Genomic DNA, 22858 nt, shown 5'->3' with positions numbered 1-22858 from the left:
TGTGCTTGCCATTGTCACACCATGAAAGTGACAGCCAATAAACACACACAATCAAGGAGTTGCTGTCAGTGATTCTTTGTTCCTCCACAGGGTGGACTGTTTTGCAATCTTCACTACCACAATTTTAAAAGAGCTCACAACAGCTGCATACATTTGCAATCTATTCTACCTTCAAAATGCCCTGACAATGTTATGCTTTATATCATTCAGTGTAAGTGAATTCTAAATATTGCACTGATTTCTGCTTAGCGACCTGTGGCCCTGAAAAACAAAACTTTGTGGTTTGTAATTTATTTAGACAAACAATTCAAAATAAAAAAAACTTAGCAACTTTAGGATATTTCAATTTCCGCTTCAAGTTCAACTGTAGGATCCACACTTTATTTTGCTCTGTGTTCAAGGTTCAACAAACCTGTTAAACCATGGTCCTTGGTTTGCTGTCCACAATAATTCTTCATTATGATTGATTGCTTAGCCAACTTAATCTGGCAGCCGTTGGGCATCAGAGATTCCTCCCAGAAACTGCCTGATAGCAACTGAAGATGAAAAAGGTAAGGTTCATCGCAAAGAAATTGCTGGATCTTTACTTCCGGGTTTCTTCAAAAGGCATTGTGTTTTGGTGCTGATTGCAAAATGCAGACTTACTGCAGGAGTACAGTGTGGGATTCGGAGAAAGGAGGCAGTGTTGGTGTGGGGATGGGCAGGGAGTATTAGGGTGTGTGTAGGGAGGCAGTTGAGTGTGAGGAGGGTGTGGAGATGGGCAAATGTCACATGTGAGACGGGAGCATTTGAGTGTCGAGGCAGCGTTGGATGAGGGGACAGGAGAATGTGTAGGGGGTAGTCAAATGTGAGGAGAGAAGCAGAGTGGGTTGTGGGGAGGAGTTGGAGGTGCAGTTGAGAGCGAAGAGGGACAGTGTGTATGTGTAGGGGGCAGTCATGAGTCAGAGAGCTGTGTTGGGGTGGGTAGGGGTCAGTGTGGGGAGGTCGTGTGAGCGTGAACAGTGGGGTGTGCTTGAGGTGGGCTTAGAGGTGTTGAGTGTGGAGGAGTCACTTTCAGCTGTGGGAAGGGACGTGGTTCGAAGGGAAGGTGGTGTCAGGTGTGCCGATAATCGGGATGGGGAGCAGTGTCAAGTATAGGGATAGTGTTGGTTGTGGGGAGGCAGTGTTGGGGAGGTGGGGGTACTGCGGGAAGGTGGACAGTGTTGGGGTTGGGCAGTGTAGAGAGGGTAGACAGAGTCTGGGTGGGGAGGGGTCTCTGAGTGGATGGTGGGCAGTGCTGGCAGTGGGGGTGGGTGTTGGGAGTGTGGGCAGTGCCAGTAGGGGGTAGTATAGGGAGGGAGGGCAGTGGGGAGAGGCACTCTGGGGGGGTGGGGATGTACTCTCAAGCTGACGTTGGGAGGTTGGGCAGCAGGGAGGTGGTGTACTCCCGGGCCGGCGGTCGGGGTGGTGTTGGGAGGGAGGGAGGGTGGGGTGGGAGGGGAGGGGTTGGATGGGATGGGGAGGGTGTAGGGATGGCGAGGGGTGGGGGTTGGGGAGGGGGAGGGGGAGGGTAGGGCTGGGGTGGGTTGGGGGAGAGGGGGGGATGGGGTTGGGGTAGGGATGGGGAGGGGGTGGGGATGGAGGTGGGGTTCGGTTGGGAGGGTGTAGGGATGGCAAGGGTGGGGAGGGGGGAGGGGGGGGGGAGGGGGGTGGGGAGGGGGGAGGGGATGGGGAGGGGGTAGGGATGGCGAGGGGGGGAGGGTGGGGTGTGGTTGGGTTGGGTTGGGAGGGGAGGGGGTAGGGTGTACCCTCGAGCCGGCGGTAGGGGCGGTGTTGGGAGGGGAGGGGGAGGGTAGGGGTGGGGGCGCACTCCCGGGCCGGCGGTAGGGGCGCAGCGTTGAGCTGCGGGAGGAGGTGCTCGCCGGCTCTTTGCCGGATTCGCTGGCTGGCTGCAACATGGCGAGTGGTGGTGGTGCCGCTGGAAGCCGGGCTCGGCCGGCAGCAGTTTGCAGTCGCCGCTGCCTCTCGCACGTTGCCAGCCGTCGGCACAAGTTATGATGCCGGAAAATGGATAAGTCTTCGGGCGCGTCTGATATCAAATGGAGCTCGGTGTCTTTACCGCTGGACATGATCGTCGGCAAATTTCGGTTACCGACCCTGGCACGGCTGAGCCAAGGTAAGGGGACGTGTACAGGGCTGGCCGCACATTGGAGGTGTTGTATTGAATCTCAGGCTGTGGGAATACCGCGCACTCACTCTGCTGAAGTGCGGAGAGTTGCAGCGAAGTTGCGGACCCGCAGGTCCAGGTTACGCTCACAGTTGGGTGTTTGTGCTGCGTGTGCCCGCCGTCCCGATCACTTCAGGTGTCTGTTTCCCCTGCTGGGGATCCCCCGCCGACCTTCCTGCACTGTGTCCCTCCTGGTGTGTTGGGGAAAGGAGTGGGTTCTCTGCACCCTCCCCACTGCCCCCTGCGCGGCAGGTTTGCTCCCACCACCCAAGCCCCGAGCACCTTAAGGCGTGTAATTTATCAGTCAGAAACCGCCGGAGTCCAACTGAGCACAGAAGGATCCCAGGGAGGGTTGGAAACTTGAATTGAAAAGGCAGCAAGGAACAATCTGCTGGGGGAACTCGGTGGGTCGAGCAGGACTGGTTGGGCGAGGTGGTGGAATCGTCGATGTTTCAGGTCCAAGCCCTGCATCAGGACTGAGGGAGGAGAGATGGCGGGATAGGAAAGGCAGCAATGGGACTGAGTTTGCAGTTTAGATACTGTAGGCTATCCCGGAGGAGAATAGCATTGGAAAAGATTTTGCATTTTGCGCAGATTTAAAAAAAAATCCAGTTTGCTTCGGGTTTGATTTGGAAAAAAATGCGGAGGACGGGCAGCAGGATATAAATACATTTAGATTAGTTTAGATTAGTTTATTGTCATTTACAACAGGGTGTAAGTGCAGTGATGGTAATGGGTCAGGCACTTTGGAAGTTTCCAATCTTTGCTGTCACAGTTCACAGCGGAGTTGAGGCGACTGAAATCGATATCCCTAACACTGGAAGTTAATGACACGGTCTATCACTGCTCGCGTTCTGGATTTAAACAGCGGTTGGTTGACCTAAAATCCCCGACTCCCCGGGAGAGTGAGCACTTTGTTTCACTGCTTCGACAACTCGCCTCCGCACACAAACAGAGCGTCAGGTTCAAAGCTAAGGGGCGAATCGTTGCTTTGCAACACTAATCATGGGAGTGCGGTGGAGTCCTTGTACTTGTAAAATCCAAAGGAATCGGATGATATACAGCTGATAAAGGAAACCATGTCTTGGTTGTTCTTGATGGTAGCTGCTCTGTTGCAGAGTCATTTAAGGACAGCTTTATGTTCGATCTTTAGGAATTAGTGGTTGGGAAGAGTCCTGCAGTTAGGATAGGTTTATGAAGTTTAATTCCCGAGTCTGGTTACTTCTCGTTCCTGTTGTCCGGTTTAGTTGTCGCTGAAAGGCAGATTTGAGCCCCACTTAAACCGCATAATCAAGGCCGAGACGTGATTTACTAATCAAAAGCTGCACTATTGACTGTGCTGTCTCTTGGATCTGGGGGTCCTGTCTGTTCCTTCAGATTAGTATAAAAATCTTGGTGCAGTTTTAGGAGGAGCAGGGAGTGCCCTGGTCAACAGTTAGCTCCTAGGAATTTTCTCTGGTCATCCAACATCTGCTGTATTCCATTGAGACAAATGACCAACCCCCTGGTTTGAAATCGATTTCTTTGATGGCTACTACACGAACGTCTGAGTTAGATATCCAGATCAGAACTTCTGGTGCAAGAGCTTGAATATCTTTCAGACGGCCTGCCGACTTCTCCTGAGGGGCTGTGCTTGATTAGGTGCTGCAGAGGTTGATTTGGTGCTTTGCACTATGCTTTAAAGTTTTCCTTTGTGGATGAGGTGCAGCATCTACCAGCACCTGTTCTGACGCAGCTTATGATTATCCAGAGTTTATGTGGAAGGCTTGACCTTTCCATTTGTACTATTTTCAGCAATTCCTTCAACCGTTAAGTTTAGAGGAAAATCCTGAATGGCTTGGGTGACACTTGCCTTTGGTTTTGACACAGATGATATCATCTGGGAGTTGCTCAAATCTGTTTGGATTGATGTGTCTTTTGGGTTAAAATGGTTGATTTTTGAGGCTATAAAGTTGCAGTGGAGGTGTCGTGCAGCAGTATTTCCCAATGTAGATGGCTTATAAAGGTACACCAGTGATATTTCTGGTCTTGAGATCAGCTGGTCATTGAGGGATTTCAGAGTTAGGGTTCAAGGAAGACGCTGAGCTTGTGCTCCATGGACCAAGACAGTTAAGTGGAAAGTTAGCAGAAGTGGAGAAGATCGTGACTGATTTAGACAGGGTAAATCGAAGGAGAGCAGATTATTATTTTCGGTAAAGATCAAAGGAGATGTTAAACAGTTTTTTATAATCTGGAATTCACTCCACATAAGAACATGAGCACCTGGTGGTGGAGGGTGCAGGGTAGGAACAGAATCAAACATGGTCTTCAAAAATGCAATGGATGGGCATTTGAGGAGAATTTGCAGGGCCATGGGGAAAGATTGGGACATGAGGGGCTTGCTCTACCAGACTTGATGGACTTTTCTTTGCATGCACCCTTAGGCAAGTATCACTGTTGCCGATTTGAATGTTTGTTTCCCCACGTGGACTGGACTTTTAGTTTTTTCCTGAGGTTCTTGAGATGTCATCCTTATGGACAGGATATGGTCGATCATGGAGATTGTGATGAGGGGTGGCAGTGGAGTTTACCTCTTTACAGAGGCTCTGATTTTTCGTACATGTGCACATGGTATTGGTTGTCAAGCATGTTGCTGAGAAGGTGCAAGAGCCCTGCAAGAGGGTGTGAGAAGCAGGTCAAGCTTCCTTAGTTCTATTTCAATTTCTGGGTACCTATTGTAATCTGACTGTTATCAGTATCTTTCAATACCCATAATATTTTCAAAACATTTATCCCTGCCATAGAACTTGATTTAGAAGAATGTTATTTTTGGTTGTAACATCTTAAAAGTCACTTGGAAAACTCAGCTGAGTAATTCAACTCTTTTCAGACCTATATATAAATGGTTTATCATCTTTTAATGAAGTAAAAACTGAATGCACGATTCAAACAGTCATTTGATAATTAATCGTTTAACGATCTTTGGCCTCTATTCCTGGTAATGCTTCCAGAACTTTGCATGAACTTATCACGGAAATATTACTGCATATATAACTTGTTGAATGAGTTGTATTCTGTGATTGCCTGTCCGACTGTTTCTCATTCAGAATCATAAAAGAGTGGTTTAAAAGGATTAAGTAATAAGTTTAGATTGCAAAAGAGTGTAACAACAAATGATTCATTTGTCAATAAACTGCACTCCACTCATTGTAATTCTCCTGTGCCTTCGCAGTTTAGTGCTGTGTCCTGACTGGCCCAAGTTACAGGAATCTGAAGGGGCACTTCTTATCAGGGAATAATAAGAATTACGGTGCAATTAGTTGACCCTTTTGCCCTGTCGTGCCTGTGCAGTGATAGAATTTCAAAAAGAGCACCTTATTACAAAGCCATTTCTCGCCTTTCTTAATGCCTACACACCGAAGTGCCCATGAGGTAGAATAACCAAATTTGCTAACACACACCTTTTTCAACACTTTCCTTTCTAAATATTTATCCTTTTTACCTTCTGGGTGAAATAGTGAGTTTTTGCATCCGTCCACTGTTACTAGTGGGGCATTTTTAAGATATAACAATCTGCAATCCTTTTGTTCTTTTGTTGATGATCTTAAATTATTTGCTCTTTATTTACTGATTTACTAACTGCTGGAAATAGTACTTCCTCATTGACCTTATAATTTAAAAACGTAGAGAATAGATGTAGAAGTAGCCCTAGTTACTGCTGCCCCAATGTTTGAGATAAAGGCCAGTTCATACCTCATCCAATTTGCTACCTGATTGCTGAGCTCTTAGATCTCCTTATTGCCCAAATACTGATTGATCTCGGTTTCAGATATATTCATTAACTGAGCATCCACATCCCCCTAGGCAGGGAATTCTACACAACACTTCTGCACAGGGAATAACAAACTCAAAGTAAAGTAATGCCTCGCTTCGTGAAAATGGCTGACTACCTATCCTGACACTATGTCCTCTTCTCGACTGCAGCCAGATGCATCCTGTCAATCCCTCTCAGAATCTTGTATGAAATTACCACTCATTCTAAACTTCAGCAAGCGTAGACAAATTATACTCATTCTGTCCTCATAAGACAATCCCCTTATTCCCAGCAATCTATTGGTGAAACTGTTGTACCCTCCTCAGGGGAAGGCAAGGTATGGAGACCAAGACTGCATACAATATTCCATGTATAATCTCACTAGAGCTCTTTAGGAAGCAGCAAGACTTCCTTACTTCGGCACTCCAACCCTCTTGCAATGTACCAATTGCTTTCCAAATTTCTTGGGTGAAACTGGATGTATAATTTTGGTGTTTTATATACCAATATACCCAGATTCCATTACAGCAGCAGTACTGGTTTCTTGATATTTAAACAATGTTTATCTATTCTTTCCACCAATTTTCCATTTCCTCACATTATGATCCATTAACGTAATGTTTCTCCATTCATTCATTTAATCTCTTTTGCTCGGTAGACTTTTTGTGTTCATCTGCCAGCTCGCTTTCACACCACAGAAAACTTCTGACACTGAAGGAAGCCATTTACCCGCTGGTCAAAAAAGCGGCAGAAAGCTTAATCCCACCTTCCAGCATTCGTTCCAGAGCCGGGTAGGTCAAGGCTCTTCAAGTAAGTATCCAAGTGCCTTCTAAATAGTGGTGGAGGTTTTGTCCTCTAGGTAGTGAGTCTGGACCCTGACTCCCCACTGGTGAAAATATTTTTCCTCGCCTTCCGCTTTGGATCTTCTACCAATTAATTTAACTCTATATTCCTGGATTTGTATTGTCAATAAACTTGGGTGCATTGCCTGTGTTCTACAAAGATATCACAATTTCTGTAGCTGCTCTTCCCCAATTTTATCTCAGTAGAGTTCTTTACTGCCTTATCAAATGCAGGTATCCTATCACAAATGGAGTGTCCAAAACTGGAGGTACTTGTTGCACCTCTGTCAGGATCTTTCAACTTATTGAAGTATTTTAACTGTCACTTAAACAGTGAATTATTGCAGTTTTAGAAAGAAACAAACAATGGTTGGAACTTAATACCTTCATTGACAAGCATGCTGGTCATTGTTACTTTGACAGCCCAAAAGAGACTTTTGATTTTGAGACATCAGCTGCTGAAATTGTGCTTTTTATTTGATTTCAGCAAAGGCAAGACAACAGAGATCTTGTCTTCGGATCATCCAGAATGTCCACAGTAGACCATTCACGTTAGTTATAAGTTCTGGGAGATTGTGAATGTACTGTCTGAGCTTTCCCAGTACATGTGGTTTGTGTGTGTGGTGTCTACAATTTGGTTACATTCAAAAAGCAGCTCTGTAGGTGGAACAAATTACATGGTTTTCAAGTTAATTACATTTGTCTTTTTTTGTAGTAGGTTTATTTTTCTTCTGTTCCCTTTGTATGGATTCCTTGTACTTAGTCATTTGTGGCTGAGAGGACAGGACGTAGCTCAAAGGCTGAAAATCAAAACATTGTAGATGCTGGAAATCTGAACTAAAAATAGAAAAATGCCAGAGACTCTCTTTCTGTTTCCACAGATGCTGCCTGACCTGCTGAATGTCCTGTATTTTTTGTTTTCATTCCTGCAAAAGCTGTTCTTTGTACAACTGCTGGGAAACACACAACCTTTGCCTGGGTTAGCTTTTGGTTCACCTGATTCTTTCCTTTGGTAACATATCCAACCTCTTCTCTGTAGATTCCCCTGGTAACATTCCTGATAATGGTGATGCACAATTGGGTGCGACTTTACCAGTGTGAAAGATAAGAGGGAAATCATAAATCTGCATGTAAAGAGTAGATCTGTAATGCTGACACAGGAAGTTTCCTCTTACCCCTTTCCCACCCCTCCTTTCCATTGCCCCTCCTCCAACCTTTCCTCAGCCTCCAATGGGGAAAGTCATGGTAATAAAGTTGGGACGATCCAAATGTGCTTTATTAGTTTTATTTCTCCTTCAGAATGGAATAACCGTCTTATGCAGCACCAACATTTAATTCACTTGTCGATTTGCCTCACATCCATATCAATAAATTTATCACTTGCAAATCACTTATGCACTTATGAATGTGAAAAGATTTGCAATATTTAAATTAAAAATGTGTTATAGTCAGAATTTTAACTTGAAATAATTCTGTAGGACTCTGTTTGAATATGTAAGCTTCCTTGGTTGACTGACCTCTGCAGAAAGCACCTCACAATACAGGCATGGTATTTCCAGGACACTGGATCCCAAACCCTGCACAAAGAATAGGTCTCTAGAGCAAAAGCAAAGAATTATTGTGAATACTCATCGAGTTGATGGGCATCTATGGAGGGAAAGGTTATTATTTCAGGAGGTGACGTGCAAAAGAATTTGGGATCCACATCTGAGTAACAGACTCTCCATATTTTCCATTAATGCTGAAGGTTTTCACCATTTTTTTGTTTTCAGTTCTGATTTTCAGCAGCTATAGTTTTGACAATTGCTTTGTAAAATAGCTTTGCAACATAAACTGGGGTTAATTTGCATCTCTTTGCACTTGCATTGCAGGCATAAGTGGTGCTATGTTTCAGGGACCTACTTGCCCATTATGAAGTGTCTAAGTTGGCACTCATGAACAGCTGTTGCATCATGAATGTGCTCAGAACAGGACTCCTCATCGACACTGGGTACCTTCACTTTTACATTATTATTGGAGCTTAGCAAGCGACTCGCACCAGAAAGATATTTGGGAAATGCATCCAGAAAGAGCACAGTGCTTCTCCCAGCTCGAGAACAATTTCAAATATGCTGCTGTCCCACCATTTCCCTTTCTCCTTCACTCTCGGGATGTCATTCTGGGTGCATTGCCAAAGAGGCAAACAAGCCAATGGGCAAACTGCCCATGGATGCCCAGTACCCCTGGGTCTCACGATGGGGCTTTTACACATTCATGGTACCATTTAATGCCTCCAAACAGATTCCCCATAAATCATTTGCAGTCCCAGGGTGAGGGGACTGGAGAGAAGGGGTGGGGTGGTGAGAAAGAATTGAATGATGTTTCCCAAAATAAAGAGAGTACTAATTAAAGAAAGACCATAGATGCTGGATAATGAGACTAATGCAAAGTCAGGGGCTCAGATTCTTCTGAAAAGTTCGGTTAGTGGACTTGAAACAGTCTCTGTTTTATTGAAAAAGAAAATACTACCAATAGTTTTGCATTTCTTTTCCTCCATAAGTTGCTCATCGCTGGATAAATTTCCTTTGCTGGCCAAATTAGTGTGGCTTCTCTGTGATTGCTTTGAAATTCTCTTGGTGGTTTATATTTACTGTGGATGAGGCTGAGATGGCTCAAAGCCATTTTATTTTGGGAGGCGAATGACTTATGTGTCAACTGAACTTTAACAAGCTCATATTTTTAGATTTGTAGGGAATTCTCCTCAGATTATATTAGTGATGCTCTGGAGATTTGGGAATGGCAGGGGTAAAATTTGAACCTTGTTTCTGGCTGCTTTCCAGCCTTTCATCCTTAACAATGCTATTTTGATCTCAGTTTGGGTTTGACTGCCCTCAAGCAGTCGACTGCTTACCATTGAAGCCTAAACAGGAACCCAAATATGGCTAAAGCACCAATGTTTTTTTTGTCTCTTGTCCAGATGGTTGGGTAGTTGCAGTGCTCATTTCTTGACCAACTATAGGCATAAACATCTCTCCAAATTCATCTCTCTTGGAATTTATTAAACTCAGACAAGTGCTATAGTCAAATAAGAAGTGCAGTGTATGTGTAGAAAATTTAATACCTTCTAGATGTCCTCCATAATGTTCTTGTTAATACATTAGCTTCAGCAGTGGAAGCTCAATTACAGCCATCTGTAATTTTTTTTCCTCCCAAAGTAGTCCAGCATTGCTTATTCTCTGTGGTTTAGGGTTATAGTTCACTCAGAGTCTGTCGCCGGACAGATTTCCATTTAACTTTAAACAGTTTGTGGGCAAACATTAACAATGTTAATGTCATTCTACAAATTCTCAAGATGTGCCCAGTGAGGAAAGAGAGACCTTGCTGATATATAAATGTGGCAAGAGGTAATTTCCAAACCTATTATAAAGTGTTTAATATTGATTATTTCAGGGAAAAGCCTGAGCTGACTGCTCACATCATTAAATATTTATTTGTTAGTCCTTATATTGCTGATGCTTTAAACCATTCAGTAGTTTTAATTTTGTTTTTTTCAATGTTTGAAAGAATAGTCATTAGTTTATTGATTTATTTATCTACTGAGGTGATGATAAAGTTGAAATTAATGACTAAGACTGAGATATCTTCAAAATTGAAATAACAATTCTGAGACCAGTGAACAATTTTACAAGTAAACTCTTAAGTTTGGGCCTAAATTGTGCATTTCAAAGGACAAACATTGCTGTTTTTCTTCATTTGTCACTTTTACTCTTCCGTTCTCATTTTGCTTTTTTCCTTAAACAGGTGACTCACAATGTGATAATTCAATGAACATTTCTCATAACCTGATTATCTGATAAGTAGGTTTTGTACATTAACTACATTGGCTATAATTACATGCATCTTGAGCATGAATTTTCTGCTTACAATATATGGCTCAAAGTAGATTAAAACCAGCTGTGAAAAATGGAATTTTGATTAAAGCTTTCCCTTGTTGGATTGATCAAAAAGTAGTCAGAATCCAAAACGTAATTTTATAAATCTTAGTGTTTCAACTCTATGCAAAAACCACATTATCTTTATTTTAATGGTAGTCAGTCTATGCTGGACCTACACCAAGATGACAAGTTTAAGATCACCTCAATACTATCAGCTTTCAGGAATATAAAGCTAGATGCATGTCAAACATCTGCTATTATCGTATGTCTTTACTCTCTTTAATAACTATGAATGGATTAGTGTTTGAGAGGATGGATATCTTTCGCAGATAGTTTATAACCATTTGGACCTCCAGCCTTTCATCACAGAACTGTTTTCTGAAAAGTGAGTACTTAGCAAATCAAGCTTTCTTTTAATTTGTCAAGGAGTGAGAATCAGATTTATTATCACTGATTTGTATGATGTGAAATTTGTTGCTTTGTGGCAGCAGTACAGTGCAAAGACGTAAAATTACTATAAATTACAAAACTAAATAGTGCAAACAAAAAAGGAATAACGAGGTAGTGTTCATAGGTTTGGGACTGTTCAGGAATCTGAGGGCTGGTGAAGTCTAATGACCCAGAGATATAATTTGCTCTGTGTTGCAGATAATTTGGTTTTGTTCATTTATGGGATGAGGATGTTGATAGCATCTTCAGCAATATTTGCCATCCCCATTTGTCCTGGTGAAGGTGGTAGTAAGTTGCGGCAGTCCTCCCGGTCAAGTTATGAGCGCAATAATATTGGATAGATGGTCCCAGGATTTAGACCCATAAGTGGCATAAGAACGACAAAATACTTTCAAGTTTGGATTGTATGTGACTGACAGGGGAACCTGCAGGTGGTAGTGTTCCTAAGTGGCTGCTGCCCTTGTCCTTCTTGATTATAAAGGTTGAATTCATAATTTAGCAAAAATTGAGTGGCTCACAATCAAAAACATTTCTTGTGCTCATGTTTACAAAAATCTAAGCTATTTCTTTTTATAAAACTGCTTCACCAGTGGAAGCTAATGAAGAATTGAGATTTATTCAGTGTAGTTCATTCTGTGTTGAAGTTAAGGAAGCATTTATATCATCCTATTTGGGACATCCCAGAGTGCTTTATAGCCAATGATGTTTTTTGGTGTGGTCTCAATGATAATGTAGGAAACTGAGCAGCCATTTGTACACACAAAGATCCTACAAACAATAATGTGATAATAAATAGGTGACATAGAGAGAGGGATAAATATTGGTCAGGACACTGGCCCTTTTGTTCTTCAAAATATTGCCATGAGATTTCTTTTTATCTGTGAGAACAAATGGAAGTTCAGTTTATCATTTCTTACAACAGTGCAGCAGTCTCTTGGTATTGCACATGAGTGTCAGCTAGATTTATTCTGATTGCATTAGCTTTTTAAAATAGTTTGCAACTAAATCCTAGCAGAGTTACAGTGGTGAAACTGGATGTTATCTGGAGGAGGAATCTCCTGGTGGAATCTGGAAGATAACTGTCACAGCAAGAATGACTGAAGTACTGGGTACCTTTGAAGATAAAGACAGTAGGAGAAATAACTCTGGGATAGTTAAGGCAGAAGGTGATAGCAGCTTGGACTTGCACCTGAAGCAGTGTAGATACGTATTTCTGAGCAAAGAGCTTGCACTTTAGTTCAAAGGTCGTCTCCAATTTTTGTTGGCTGAAATCAGACCTGCCATCAGAGATGCTATTTCCTAATGTCAGATCACAGCAAAAGACAACATAACCAGAGATATAGACAAGAGAAATGTTTTATCCATGTATTACTCTACTAAAACTGAAAGGATTTTATTGCATTGAATTCCATCATAGCTTAACTGGGTTAATGAGTAGCATCAGCATTCAAAACAGGTCCTCTTGGATCTGTTTTGATATATCGGATCTTGGCCGAGAGTCAGTAGAAGTACAACATTAACAAGGAACTCCTGCATCAGTGTAGATGTCAGGTAAAGACCGGTTTAAATTCTGCTGTGGTCCCGCTATGATGGAAGATCCTGAGATTCCCTGGTCTTGTGTGTGACAGCCATCTGACTAGTGCACCAGCAAGGAACCAGCATTGTTAAAGATGTTGAATAGAGAAAATAAGAAAAGGATGAGAAAAGTTTTATCACTGTGTTTCGAATTACTGTATGGGGTCTGGGAATTGTTGTTTATTGTTGCTAAAGAAGGTGGTGAAGTCAGTTTGAGGTTTTCCAGCAGAACTGTTGGGAGGTAGTTCCGGTATTTAGCCCCGTCATAGCTGAAGCAACAGTAATATATTGTCAGAATATTGAATGATCAGAATATTGAGCAATAATATAACAGTCAGAATATTGAACAACTTTTGAGGAGGAATTGTAGCACACTTGCCATTCTGCCTGGCAGAGGTTGTGGGTTTGCAGTTGGCACCACACTTGCCTTTGAGACAGGGCTTTGTGTGTTCAAGCCCATTCTGGAGATCTGAGCATGTAAGCACAAAACCTGGGTTGCCTCTCCACTGCAGTAGTGAGGGGGATGCAGCAGTGATTTTTAGATGGGCTGTTGAATGAAAGGACATCTCTTAGGTGGGACTTAAAAGGTCTCTGAGCATTATTTTTGTCTGAGCTAATACTTACCCCTCAATCAATATCACTAAAATAGATGATTTCGTCATTAAATTGGTGTTTCTGTAAGTTTGCTAAACACTAATAGGCTGATGCATTTCCTAAATCACAACAGTGACCACACTGAGAAGTACTTGATTAGTGGCCAAATCTTTTGTGATGTCCTGAGGTCCATAGAAGCCCAGTACAAAGACAAGTTTTTTTTCCCTTTTACCTTTGTTAGTAACCATATTTAAAGTTGTAAATTCTTAAAATATACCAAGCAGAATTGAATATAAAATGGGCTGTCATTAACACAGGCATTTCAGGAAATGGGTATGTTTGCATAAATAAGAACTGTATGTTATTAATAGTATATGAACTCCAATGTATTAAAGCAATTCAACACTGAAGTTTGTTTTATCACAAGGGACTGTAAACCATCAGCCAAATTGAATCACCAATTTGGGCAAAGAGTATACAAGTAATTCTCTCCCCTCATTACATACCATTGCATTCAATATGTTCAATTGCAATCCACTGCTTTGAGTTCAGAGTTGCTTAATTCAGTTTTGATCTGGATATTCTGATTTTGGCACTTAGTTTTATTGAACAGTTTTTGGATAACTTTTCTCCATGCCATGGAAGTGGAAAGTGTATTAGTTGAGATCGTAATTGAGTATAACTTGTAATGAAATGGAACACATTTAATAACCTAACACATTCACCCCTTCACCTTTGTGACCATTTTTCAACTCTTGTTGATATTTTCTCCTTTTAACAATTTTTCCTGGTGCAGGTGATACAGTACTTTTCCTTCCTAAAGTGGGTGACTCATGCTTGTGTAATGCTGCCTGAATACAGTTTTACATTTGTTCTGCATTTTTGGTATAGATAATACCCCAAGATAATTTGGAGAAGGAAGAACAAAATAGGATTGAATAGTAACAGATGTAGAAAATATGTGTGAGGATGGGGGTTTGAAAGTTTGGTTGTAAAGGAGTTTTTTTTTAGAAGGTTTCCAGTTCTACATCCCTTTGATTTTTTTTCTTGCATTGCCATGTGTAAACAAAGGCAGTGAACACCTAAAGGCAGAGATAATGGCTGAGCCAGGTCCTGAGGAGAAGAGGCATCATAACCCCCTCCTAATCTTCAGTTCACCAAAGGAGCTTGGTATTGGGAGAACAACAACAGCTGAAACCACAGCAGTCATTTTTGCTAAATTTCTGCTTATCAGTCTTCACTTAACACTAGTGAATAATCTTTTAAGCAGTAATTATTGACTAGCAATCAGAATGATTTCATATGCTTATCATAGACAGCTGAAACCAATTGGAGCAGCCAAACAGCACTGTGTCAATTATCACCCAGCCTGCCACTGGCTGGGTATCAAACTTGAGATTTTGAGCTCAACAGTTCAGAAGTATTTCTTTTGCTTGTATTGTACTCATGATTAATTTACCATGCAAGGCTTACAAAATTGAAAAGGAACTAGCCATTGTACAGACATTATGTTTGTTATTTACTTAAATGACAGCTTTCTTCAAAAGGAATCAATATTTTGTAGTCAGGAGTCTGGTATTTGATGAACTGAAACTTGTATGAGTGACGTGCTCGTATTCCAGCGCAAGTGAGTGTAAAGCAGAATTAAAAATGACAGTTGCAGGTCTTGCTGTAATTCCTTCAATAATGTTTGACTCTAAACCTGAAGTGTAACTGAGTTGCAAACATTTGGGAATTCTGTCACACCATGGATAGAGCTGAAATTAAAAAATTAGCCCAGTGAGGATAAAGTAGAGGATTCAGTCTGACAAAGTGAGATTTAAAAGCATGGCAATAGTTAGTGTTCTTAATAAGTATTTTTCTGTCAAAAAGACTGTCAATAAACCACAAAATATCATTGTAGAAGGGTTACGCCCTCTGTCAGTGCAAAACCAAAACCCACAAAAAAGCATACACTAAAGCACAGGAAGAATTGAAATAGTCACAGTAACTGTAATAAACATGCTCAAATGTCATACACACTGCACAGTAGGGAGAACAATATAAATACTGAATTCTACATCTCTGGAAAACTGTCACTTTGTGGTTCAGATGAAGGATGCATACGCCGACAGATATGATGCACGATTAGAAAATGAACATGATTACGGGGATGTTTTTCTAAATTTAGTATTTGTTTCTTAACAGTAACTGAAGCAGTAGAAGATGTCAAGTTAGTTGAACACATCATGGTTGCCATATTTCTAAATGTGGGAGCAGAAGTCAGCCATTTTGCCCCTTGAGCTTATTTCACTATTCCTTGAGTTCATGGCAGATTTGTGACCTAGATCCCATATTGCCTTTGCTCCATATTCCTTTAGCATTCAGCATCTAAAGGCAACGTTCCATTATGATTTTAATTATTCTGAACCTATTCAGGACATTTTAACATACATGGGACTCCAAGTTTTCTTTGGGCCTCGACAGCAATCCTTCTCCCACTTAGAAAAGAAGCTTTAAACTTGGCAGTCGTGTGTGCACCAACATCATAACACGGGGTGTGGTACAGAAAATTGCAGTTGAAGTATAGAGTGTCGGAGGTGCTCTGAATGCAATTGGCATGATTAGCAAGCGCCAGTATGCTGACACCATTCACATAATGCCTTTAAGATAGTTAAGCATCACAAGCATGAGTACGGCTGAACAAACAAATAAAAAATTGTTTGATGAAAGAACCTGGGTGTCAGTAATTGGGAACAATTGATTTGTTTTGAAATTGTCTGTAGTGAACCTTTGGCAATTACTGATGGTGAAGCTTTTGGAGAGAGAGTCCAGAAATAAGAAATAGTAATGTTAGCTAAGTTTCTAATTCTTGCTACCCAAGTATACTTAAGGAATGCAGAGATGTATATACCTTTTCTCCAATGGCCTCTTTTGTTTTTATTCATCTCACTTTCCTTTCTGTTTGGTTGTCTTTGATTCCTCATGGAATATTTCAGTGAAGCTTAGAAAAATAATCGGAGAATGTGGAGACAGAGTTTAATCAAAGCAGATGGAACAGTCCCAGCGGTCTGAGTTAGCCTCATGTTAGTACTCAGAAGAAAAAGATTCTAATTTGTATCTCAACAAGTTAAAGGCAATCAAATGAGACATTGCCTACTGCCAGCAGTTACAACAATAAACCTATAAATGTGCAAGTTAACCTGTGCATTATTTGCCAAGTATTGATGTTGGTAAGAAACATTTGGTAAGGAAAGTAGTTAGGCGATGTTCAGTACTCTGTTTGAATGATGAAGATTTGCATGTATGCCATTTGGAATCGTGTCGGAAAATATTCAGTGGAAAACCCATGATGTATCGGCCAGACTTGAAAGAGTAGAGATAGAAATCAATAATACTTTAATATTCAAAACTAGATGAGCATCACCTCAGCAAGCTTCTCCAAAAATGCTGGGTTAATAATCCAAGGCTGAGGAAGTGTAAGATACAAACTGGTGCTCCAAAGAGTTTCTAAGTGATCTTGACATGAATCTGAGAATGCTGCAGTTATCTAAAATTCTCTGCCAAAGTCAGAACTTGAACATTATGTGTGCAGACAAGGTTGATTAAATTCTCCTGGTGTATCTGTTGATTTCCACTTGTGTTCAATGAATTATGCATATTTAGCACAAAACTATTAAATTCAAATACATGGAAGAAGTGCAACAAATGAGATGATGAAATCACTTTTCAAACAAATGAAGAAGGGATTAAGTTGCATGATTTCATTGTCTGAATCTCTATTCTCTTCCATTCATTTCCTCGAATTGCTTCTGTGTTCTGCGTGGTTAACTTTACACAGCCTCTGATATTATTGAAATTACCATTGACCAAAGTTTGTTCAGTGTTGTTCGTGGAAAAATCAGTAGTCTGGTGAACATTTATTGGTACACGGGTTACAGAAAAATAAATATGGGAATGGGATTGATGAGACTGCTCTGAGGGCCAGCATGGACCCAATGGACCAAATGGCTTCCTTCTATGTTGTAAGAAAATATGAGATGAAAATGAGTTATGCCATCCATGTAACATATTTTAACTCTCCCTCAGTGGTAATGTGGTTTTGATTGCTACAGACAAGCTATGTAAAAATCACCTTGTGATCCACACATCAACACTTCCTGTAATGGTTGAGTGTTGACTGCAGCTTTCTGCTGTTGAGACAGTCACTTGAACATGCAAAGCCTTTTGTGGTTATTTTCATAGGAGCTGCTTGTTGCACAGTCAACTTAAGGACTATTAAAATGTTAGTCACAACATTGCCTATCCTTGTTGCAGGAATTATTTTTAATATTCCTGATTTTAAATTAAGTAGAATTTTCAGTGCCAAATGTGATGTTTTGGGTATCTGGAACTCTGATTCTGAAGTAAAAGTTCCTCTAAGTTTTTTAAACATCACCTGTAGTTATTAAGTTGCAACCTGGTACTTGTCCAACAAACTGCAGCATGGAATTCATACTTCTAATTTCCCACACATCGTCCCTGAGCAATTATGGGGAAGAAATGAGTGTTGACCAAATTTATCACCACACATTGGAGGGAAAGTGGATTCACAAGATCACAAGACAAGGGAGCAGAAGCAGGCCATTCGGCCCATCGAGTCTGCTCCAAGGAAAACTCCTGCATGTAACCCAGCGCACTGATGAAATCCATGTAAAAACGTCATATCTACATATAATTTGTTAATTTTTAGTGATGAATTACGTTACTTGACCTCCTTTAATCTCAACAATTACCTGAAGCATATTGCATTCTGACATCCTATTGTTTCCAAAGTAAAAGCATAAAAAGTAAATGGAAAAAAACATGAGAGTTAGGCTACTTGGTCTCTTGAGCCTGCTTAAATAGCAACCGCATATTTTGAAACAGAAACAGCCCTCCCCACCCTCCCAATTCAAAATTATCCCTCAAGAGGAAACATCCTCTCCACATCCATCTGTCAAGGAACCTTAGGATCTTGTATGTTTCAGCTAAATCCCGTTATTTCTTCTCAACTCCAATGGATACAGGTCTAGCATGTTCAACCTTTCCTCATTCTACAATGTACCCATTCCAGGTATTAGACCAGTAAATCTTCCCTGAAATATTTGCAATGTATTAACATGACTCCTTAAACCAGAGGACAAATCCCCTACACAGTAATCCAAATGTGGTTTCACCATTGCCCCATATAACTGAAACATAACCACCTTACTTCTGTGTTCAAATCCCCTGGCAATAAACAATAACATTCTTTAGCTTTCCTAATTACTTGTGAATCATGTACTGGGACACTCAGAGCCTTGCAATCTCTCACCGAATAGGTAACATGCTTTAATATTTTTCCTGCCAGAAAATGAACAATTTCAGATTTTCACACATTATACTTCCCTTGCCAGATCTTTGCCCACTCACTTAACCTTGCCATTGAACATAGAACAGCACAGCACAGGAACAGGCCCTTCAGCCCACGATACCAAATTATACTCATCCCTTCTGCCAACACAAACCCTTCTGCCTACAAATCTACAGCTATTTGTAGTCTCTTTATGTCCTTTTCACAACTTATTTTCTTTCTGATCTTTATGTCATCATCAAATTTAGCAATGAGATGTTCAAAGGCATGGAATCTCCAGTTCCGTTTGCTGGATGTTGTTGGGTCGATGTAACATTATTGGCATTCTACGTTATTGAGCAGTGGAAGCCCAGATTTAGTGTATCGATGACAGCACAGATTGATCGCTTGTTCTGTTACGCATCTGATTGTATAGGATGCACAATAGGCAAGGGGACAAACAAGGTTACTACTGTGTTGGTGCCTGTGGATACTAACTTAGCTGGAATTGTTGGAATTTATCTTGCTGATATCTCACTGATAACAATATTTGAGGATAAACAGTGCACTTGGTATTCTCTCACTATTTAGAGTTAAACTGGAAATGCAGTTTGAATCTGAATATTATCATACAGCAGAGCTTGTACTTTTAACTTTATATCAGTCACAGGCATTTTGGGTCAATGGTTATTTCTTTTCTCCTTGCATCTGATTCCACAGCCAAGTGGTTAGTGGATGTTCCAATTCTGCTGCCAATAACAATCTGTCAGGAGACTCCAGATACCTCTCTAGTTTTACTTCTCCTATGACACCACAACTTTCGTGTGAACAGCGCAGGACTGCCGTCAGTATTCCCATCTGCTCTGTGTTAACAACAGTGCCAAAAATTATAGTGTTTGATCATTGACAGCATGACTTTGTTATAACATCTGCAGTGTCATTTTAAGCTCTGGGTAATATAAAAGAAAAATACTGTGGATGATGGAATTCTGAAATTAAGACAGAAAATGAAGCCCTGGATAATGCAGTCAGTGTTGTTTGTCACAACATCTGCAGGGTTTCTGTATGATGTATTTATCTTTTAATTATTTATTAAGAACATTAAAAATGTCACGTGTGCTCCATCTATCCACAAGCCCTCCATTACTCTTCTCACATTTTCCCTGGACCTTTGTATTTTCAGAGATATTCCTAAACCCCAAGTAACTCTGCTTGTCAGATTGTTGTCACTTTTGCGGGTGAGTATAATTATTGATGTTTTGAAATCTATGGTTTGAAAATGGGCATGCAGTTACCTCTGCATAATCAGAATGTATTCCCTGTCCCCTAACCTTTTGTTTTGGGGCTAACCATTCCACTGAAATTCCTTTGGAAATCTCCTTGAATCTCATGGCCAATCCCATTATAATTCCTGTAAGATTTGTCTGGGATTTCACTAGTATTTTCTTGACAGGAATTTTAATGTTAGCGATGATGGCTGTGAAATTGCTATCATGGTAGCTGTGTTTTTGGTGTTCCAGGACTTAATTTTTTTTTAGCCTTTCTTTGTGTTGTCTTTACACTTTTACACCATCTACCACACTGGTTAAGGCAGCAATACATGCAAGCCTGAAGTATGCAGAGTGCACGTATCATGACATCAATCCTGTGGAACATTGATTTGATGCCAATAATGTTAAAATTGGATCTCAATGATGCAGCTAATGCCACTGGTAATATTAAAACTCAAGGATCATTGATACCTTGATAACGATTTGTTTCTGGTTGTAGACCTCTTCATATTTTCTAAATTCTGCAAGAGCTGTGGCAGAAGGAAGTTTTGTGTCTTGTCTTTTAGGTTTCCGTCAAATTCTGCTGCTCCCAAGCATGGATCTTTGGGTACCATTGCTGTTGAACGTGATTGGGAGAATGGAGAGGGACTAAAGGGGAGGACAACCTGTGAAAGGACAGAGGTGAAAAACACCCCTAACCAGAGGCTCTGTCTACAGATGGGAGGAATTTTGTTGCCTGCAACTCTGTGGTGAACAGTGCTGCAACTCTCTCCATCTGAAGAGGTGCATCCTGCGTCCAAAATGGGAAATACAGAGCAGCCTAGAAATACATTACCATGAGGAGTTTAGGTTGTCATGGCAATTGGTTTTGACAGATCAGGAAGTTTGCAGACCCACATAATATTTTGTGATTTGTAGCACACTACTGAATTACGGTTTATCAGGGATTCTTTTCTTCATTGATAAAGGATGGCAGACACAAGAGCGAATAGATTCTATTAGATTGCACCTTTCAGTGTTGTAGGATGCTTTTGACTGAAGCCATTACTTTTTATTATTCACTCGTGGGATGTGGATTGGTTGCAAGCCCAGTTTACTGCCCAACCCTTAGTCGCCCTTCAGAAGATGGTGGTGATCCACCACATTGAACCACTGGAATCTGTCTGGCAAAGGTACTTGAGCTGCAGGATTTAGTCCCAGTGACTGAAAGATGAGCAGTATATTTCCACGTCAGGATGGTGTATGACCAGGAGGGGAATCTGTTCCTGTGCATATGCTGTCCCAATCACTTTTGGTGGAAGCTGTTGTGAATTTGGTAGGTGCTATGATTTTTGTAGTTGAATGTATTTTGAGAATGTCACATCTGAACCCTGAAATAATACTTCACCACAAGGGATTTTACTTTCTGATGAAGGATGCATATATGCGTAAAGAGGAAACCCACCGAGTTAGTGGAGCAGGCAGAGAGCTGGTCTTCCATCCATTGCAAATGAGTCCTTGGGTTCAAGGGAAATGGCACTCACTGCTGTGGGCTCCTTCCTTCTCCATGCCACTTTAAGTATCATTGCCGCTCTAAGCATCCTACAGCAAGAAATGTCTCCCCTGTGTGCAACTATTTCTGCCTGAAATGGGCTGAACAGCCTCCTTCACCTTTCTCAGAGTGATTCCACAAATCACTCTTTCCTCTTCCTGTACTATCACTCTGACTGCCAGGGGTATTTTCCATCTCCCTCTGGTGGCCTATTTGAGTCCTAACTCTGCTTGTGCCAACAGCATTTCAAGCCCAAAAAATTTTGCATTAATTAATATGAAAATGGTATCTTAAAAGATGAATATTACACCAGGAAATACTGGTTTCAAAAAACAATGCTTGTAATATTTGGTTTAAGTTTAAAACATGTAACTTAGTCTAAAAATGTTGAGAAAGGAGATGTTAAATAACACTGCATTTGTTTGAAATCTGATAGAAATGCTGGAGGTACTCGGCAGGTCAGGCATCGTCGGTGGAGAGAGTCAAAGAGTTAATGTTGCAGGTTAACAAACCTTTCTTCAGAACTGGGAAAGTTTAGCAAACGAGTATGTTTAAACTTGTAGTGGAGGGGTGGGATGGAGAGGACAAAGGGAATGTCTGCGATAGGATGGAGACCGAAAGAAGATGGATAATGCCGATGGGTGTGGACTTGGAGAGGGTGCTTAAAAACCTGACGAAAGCAGCTCATCTGTCTGGAAGAGGTGTAATTAGAGGGAGAACGGAAGGGAGGAAATATAACTTGCTGGAAGAGAGGGATACTGAATTCAGCTGAACAATACTGGAACACGCTGGGAAAGCTGAGCAGGTCAGTCTATATTCGTAGAAGGAGAAAATCTGAAGTACATCAAGACTGGTCAGGTGCTGAAAAATAAAAAATCTTGCATATGCTGGAAGTCTGAAAGAGAAACACCAATGGTCCAGGCCCATGTCTAAATATACATCATGAAATTTTTCCCCTAATATTCACTAACTCCCAATCTTCCTTTTGGATTCTTCTCCAAATGTACCCCTTCAACTCAGCTTTTGGTTGGACCTGCATATATCTCCTCATGGAGACATTTATTTTTTGCCAATTCTTCGATGAAGTATTTTGTCCAGAGAAGCAAGCAGTTGTTGTGTTGGTGATGAGTGCAATAGCAGGATGTGCCTGCAGAGATCTGTGGTGCATGTCCGGAGAGGCAGCATGATCATTTTTCTCGTCTCAAACATTAGTGAAGGGCACTATTGCGGACCAACCTAGGTTGTAGGATGGACTTCAGGAAAACTGCAGCTGATTTGTGGACAAAGTGGACAACATTGCAGAAAAATAATCATGACTTCTTATTTATGGTGATAATTTGTAAAAGTCAT

General features: G+C 41.2%; 1 protein-coding gene across 1 annotated transcript in view; it reads left to right on the top strand.

Annotated features, from left to right (window-relative positions):
• Window positions 1–1861: 1861 nt before the first annotated feature.
• gareml (GRB2 associated, regulator of MAPK1-like) overlaps window positions 1862–22858 on the top strand; it is a 137805-nt gene continuing 116808 nt past the window's right edge. The window contains 1 exon segment of the mRNA XM_052024669.1: window positions 1862–2155. Coding sequence (XP_051880629.1) covers window positions 2047–2155 — 109 coding nt within the window. The 5' untranslated portion in view covers window positions 1862–2046.

The sequence above is a fragment of the Pristis pectinata genome, chromosome 10 (genome assembly GCF_009764475.1).
Source record: "Pristis pectinata isolate sPriPec2 chromosome 10, sPriPec2.1.pri, whole genome shotgun sequence".
Lineage (NCBI taxonomy): Eukaryota > Metazoa > Chordata > Chondrichthyes > Rhinopristiformes > Pristidae > Pristis > Pristis pectinata.
The sequence above is the reverse complement of the archived record's forward strand: the minus strand, read 5'-3'. Positions and strand labels throughout refer to the sequence as shown.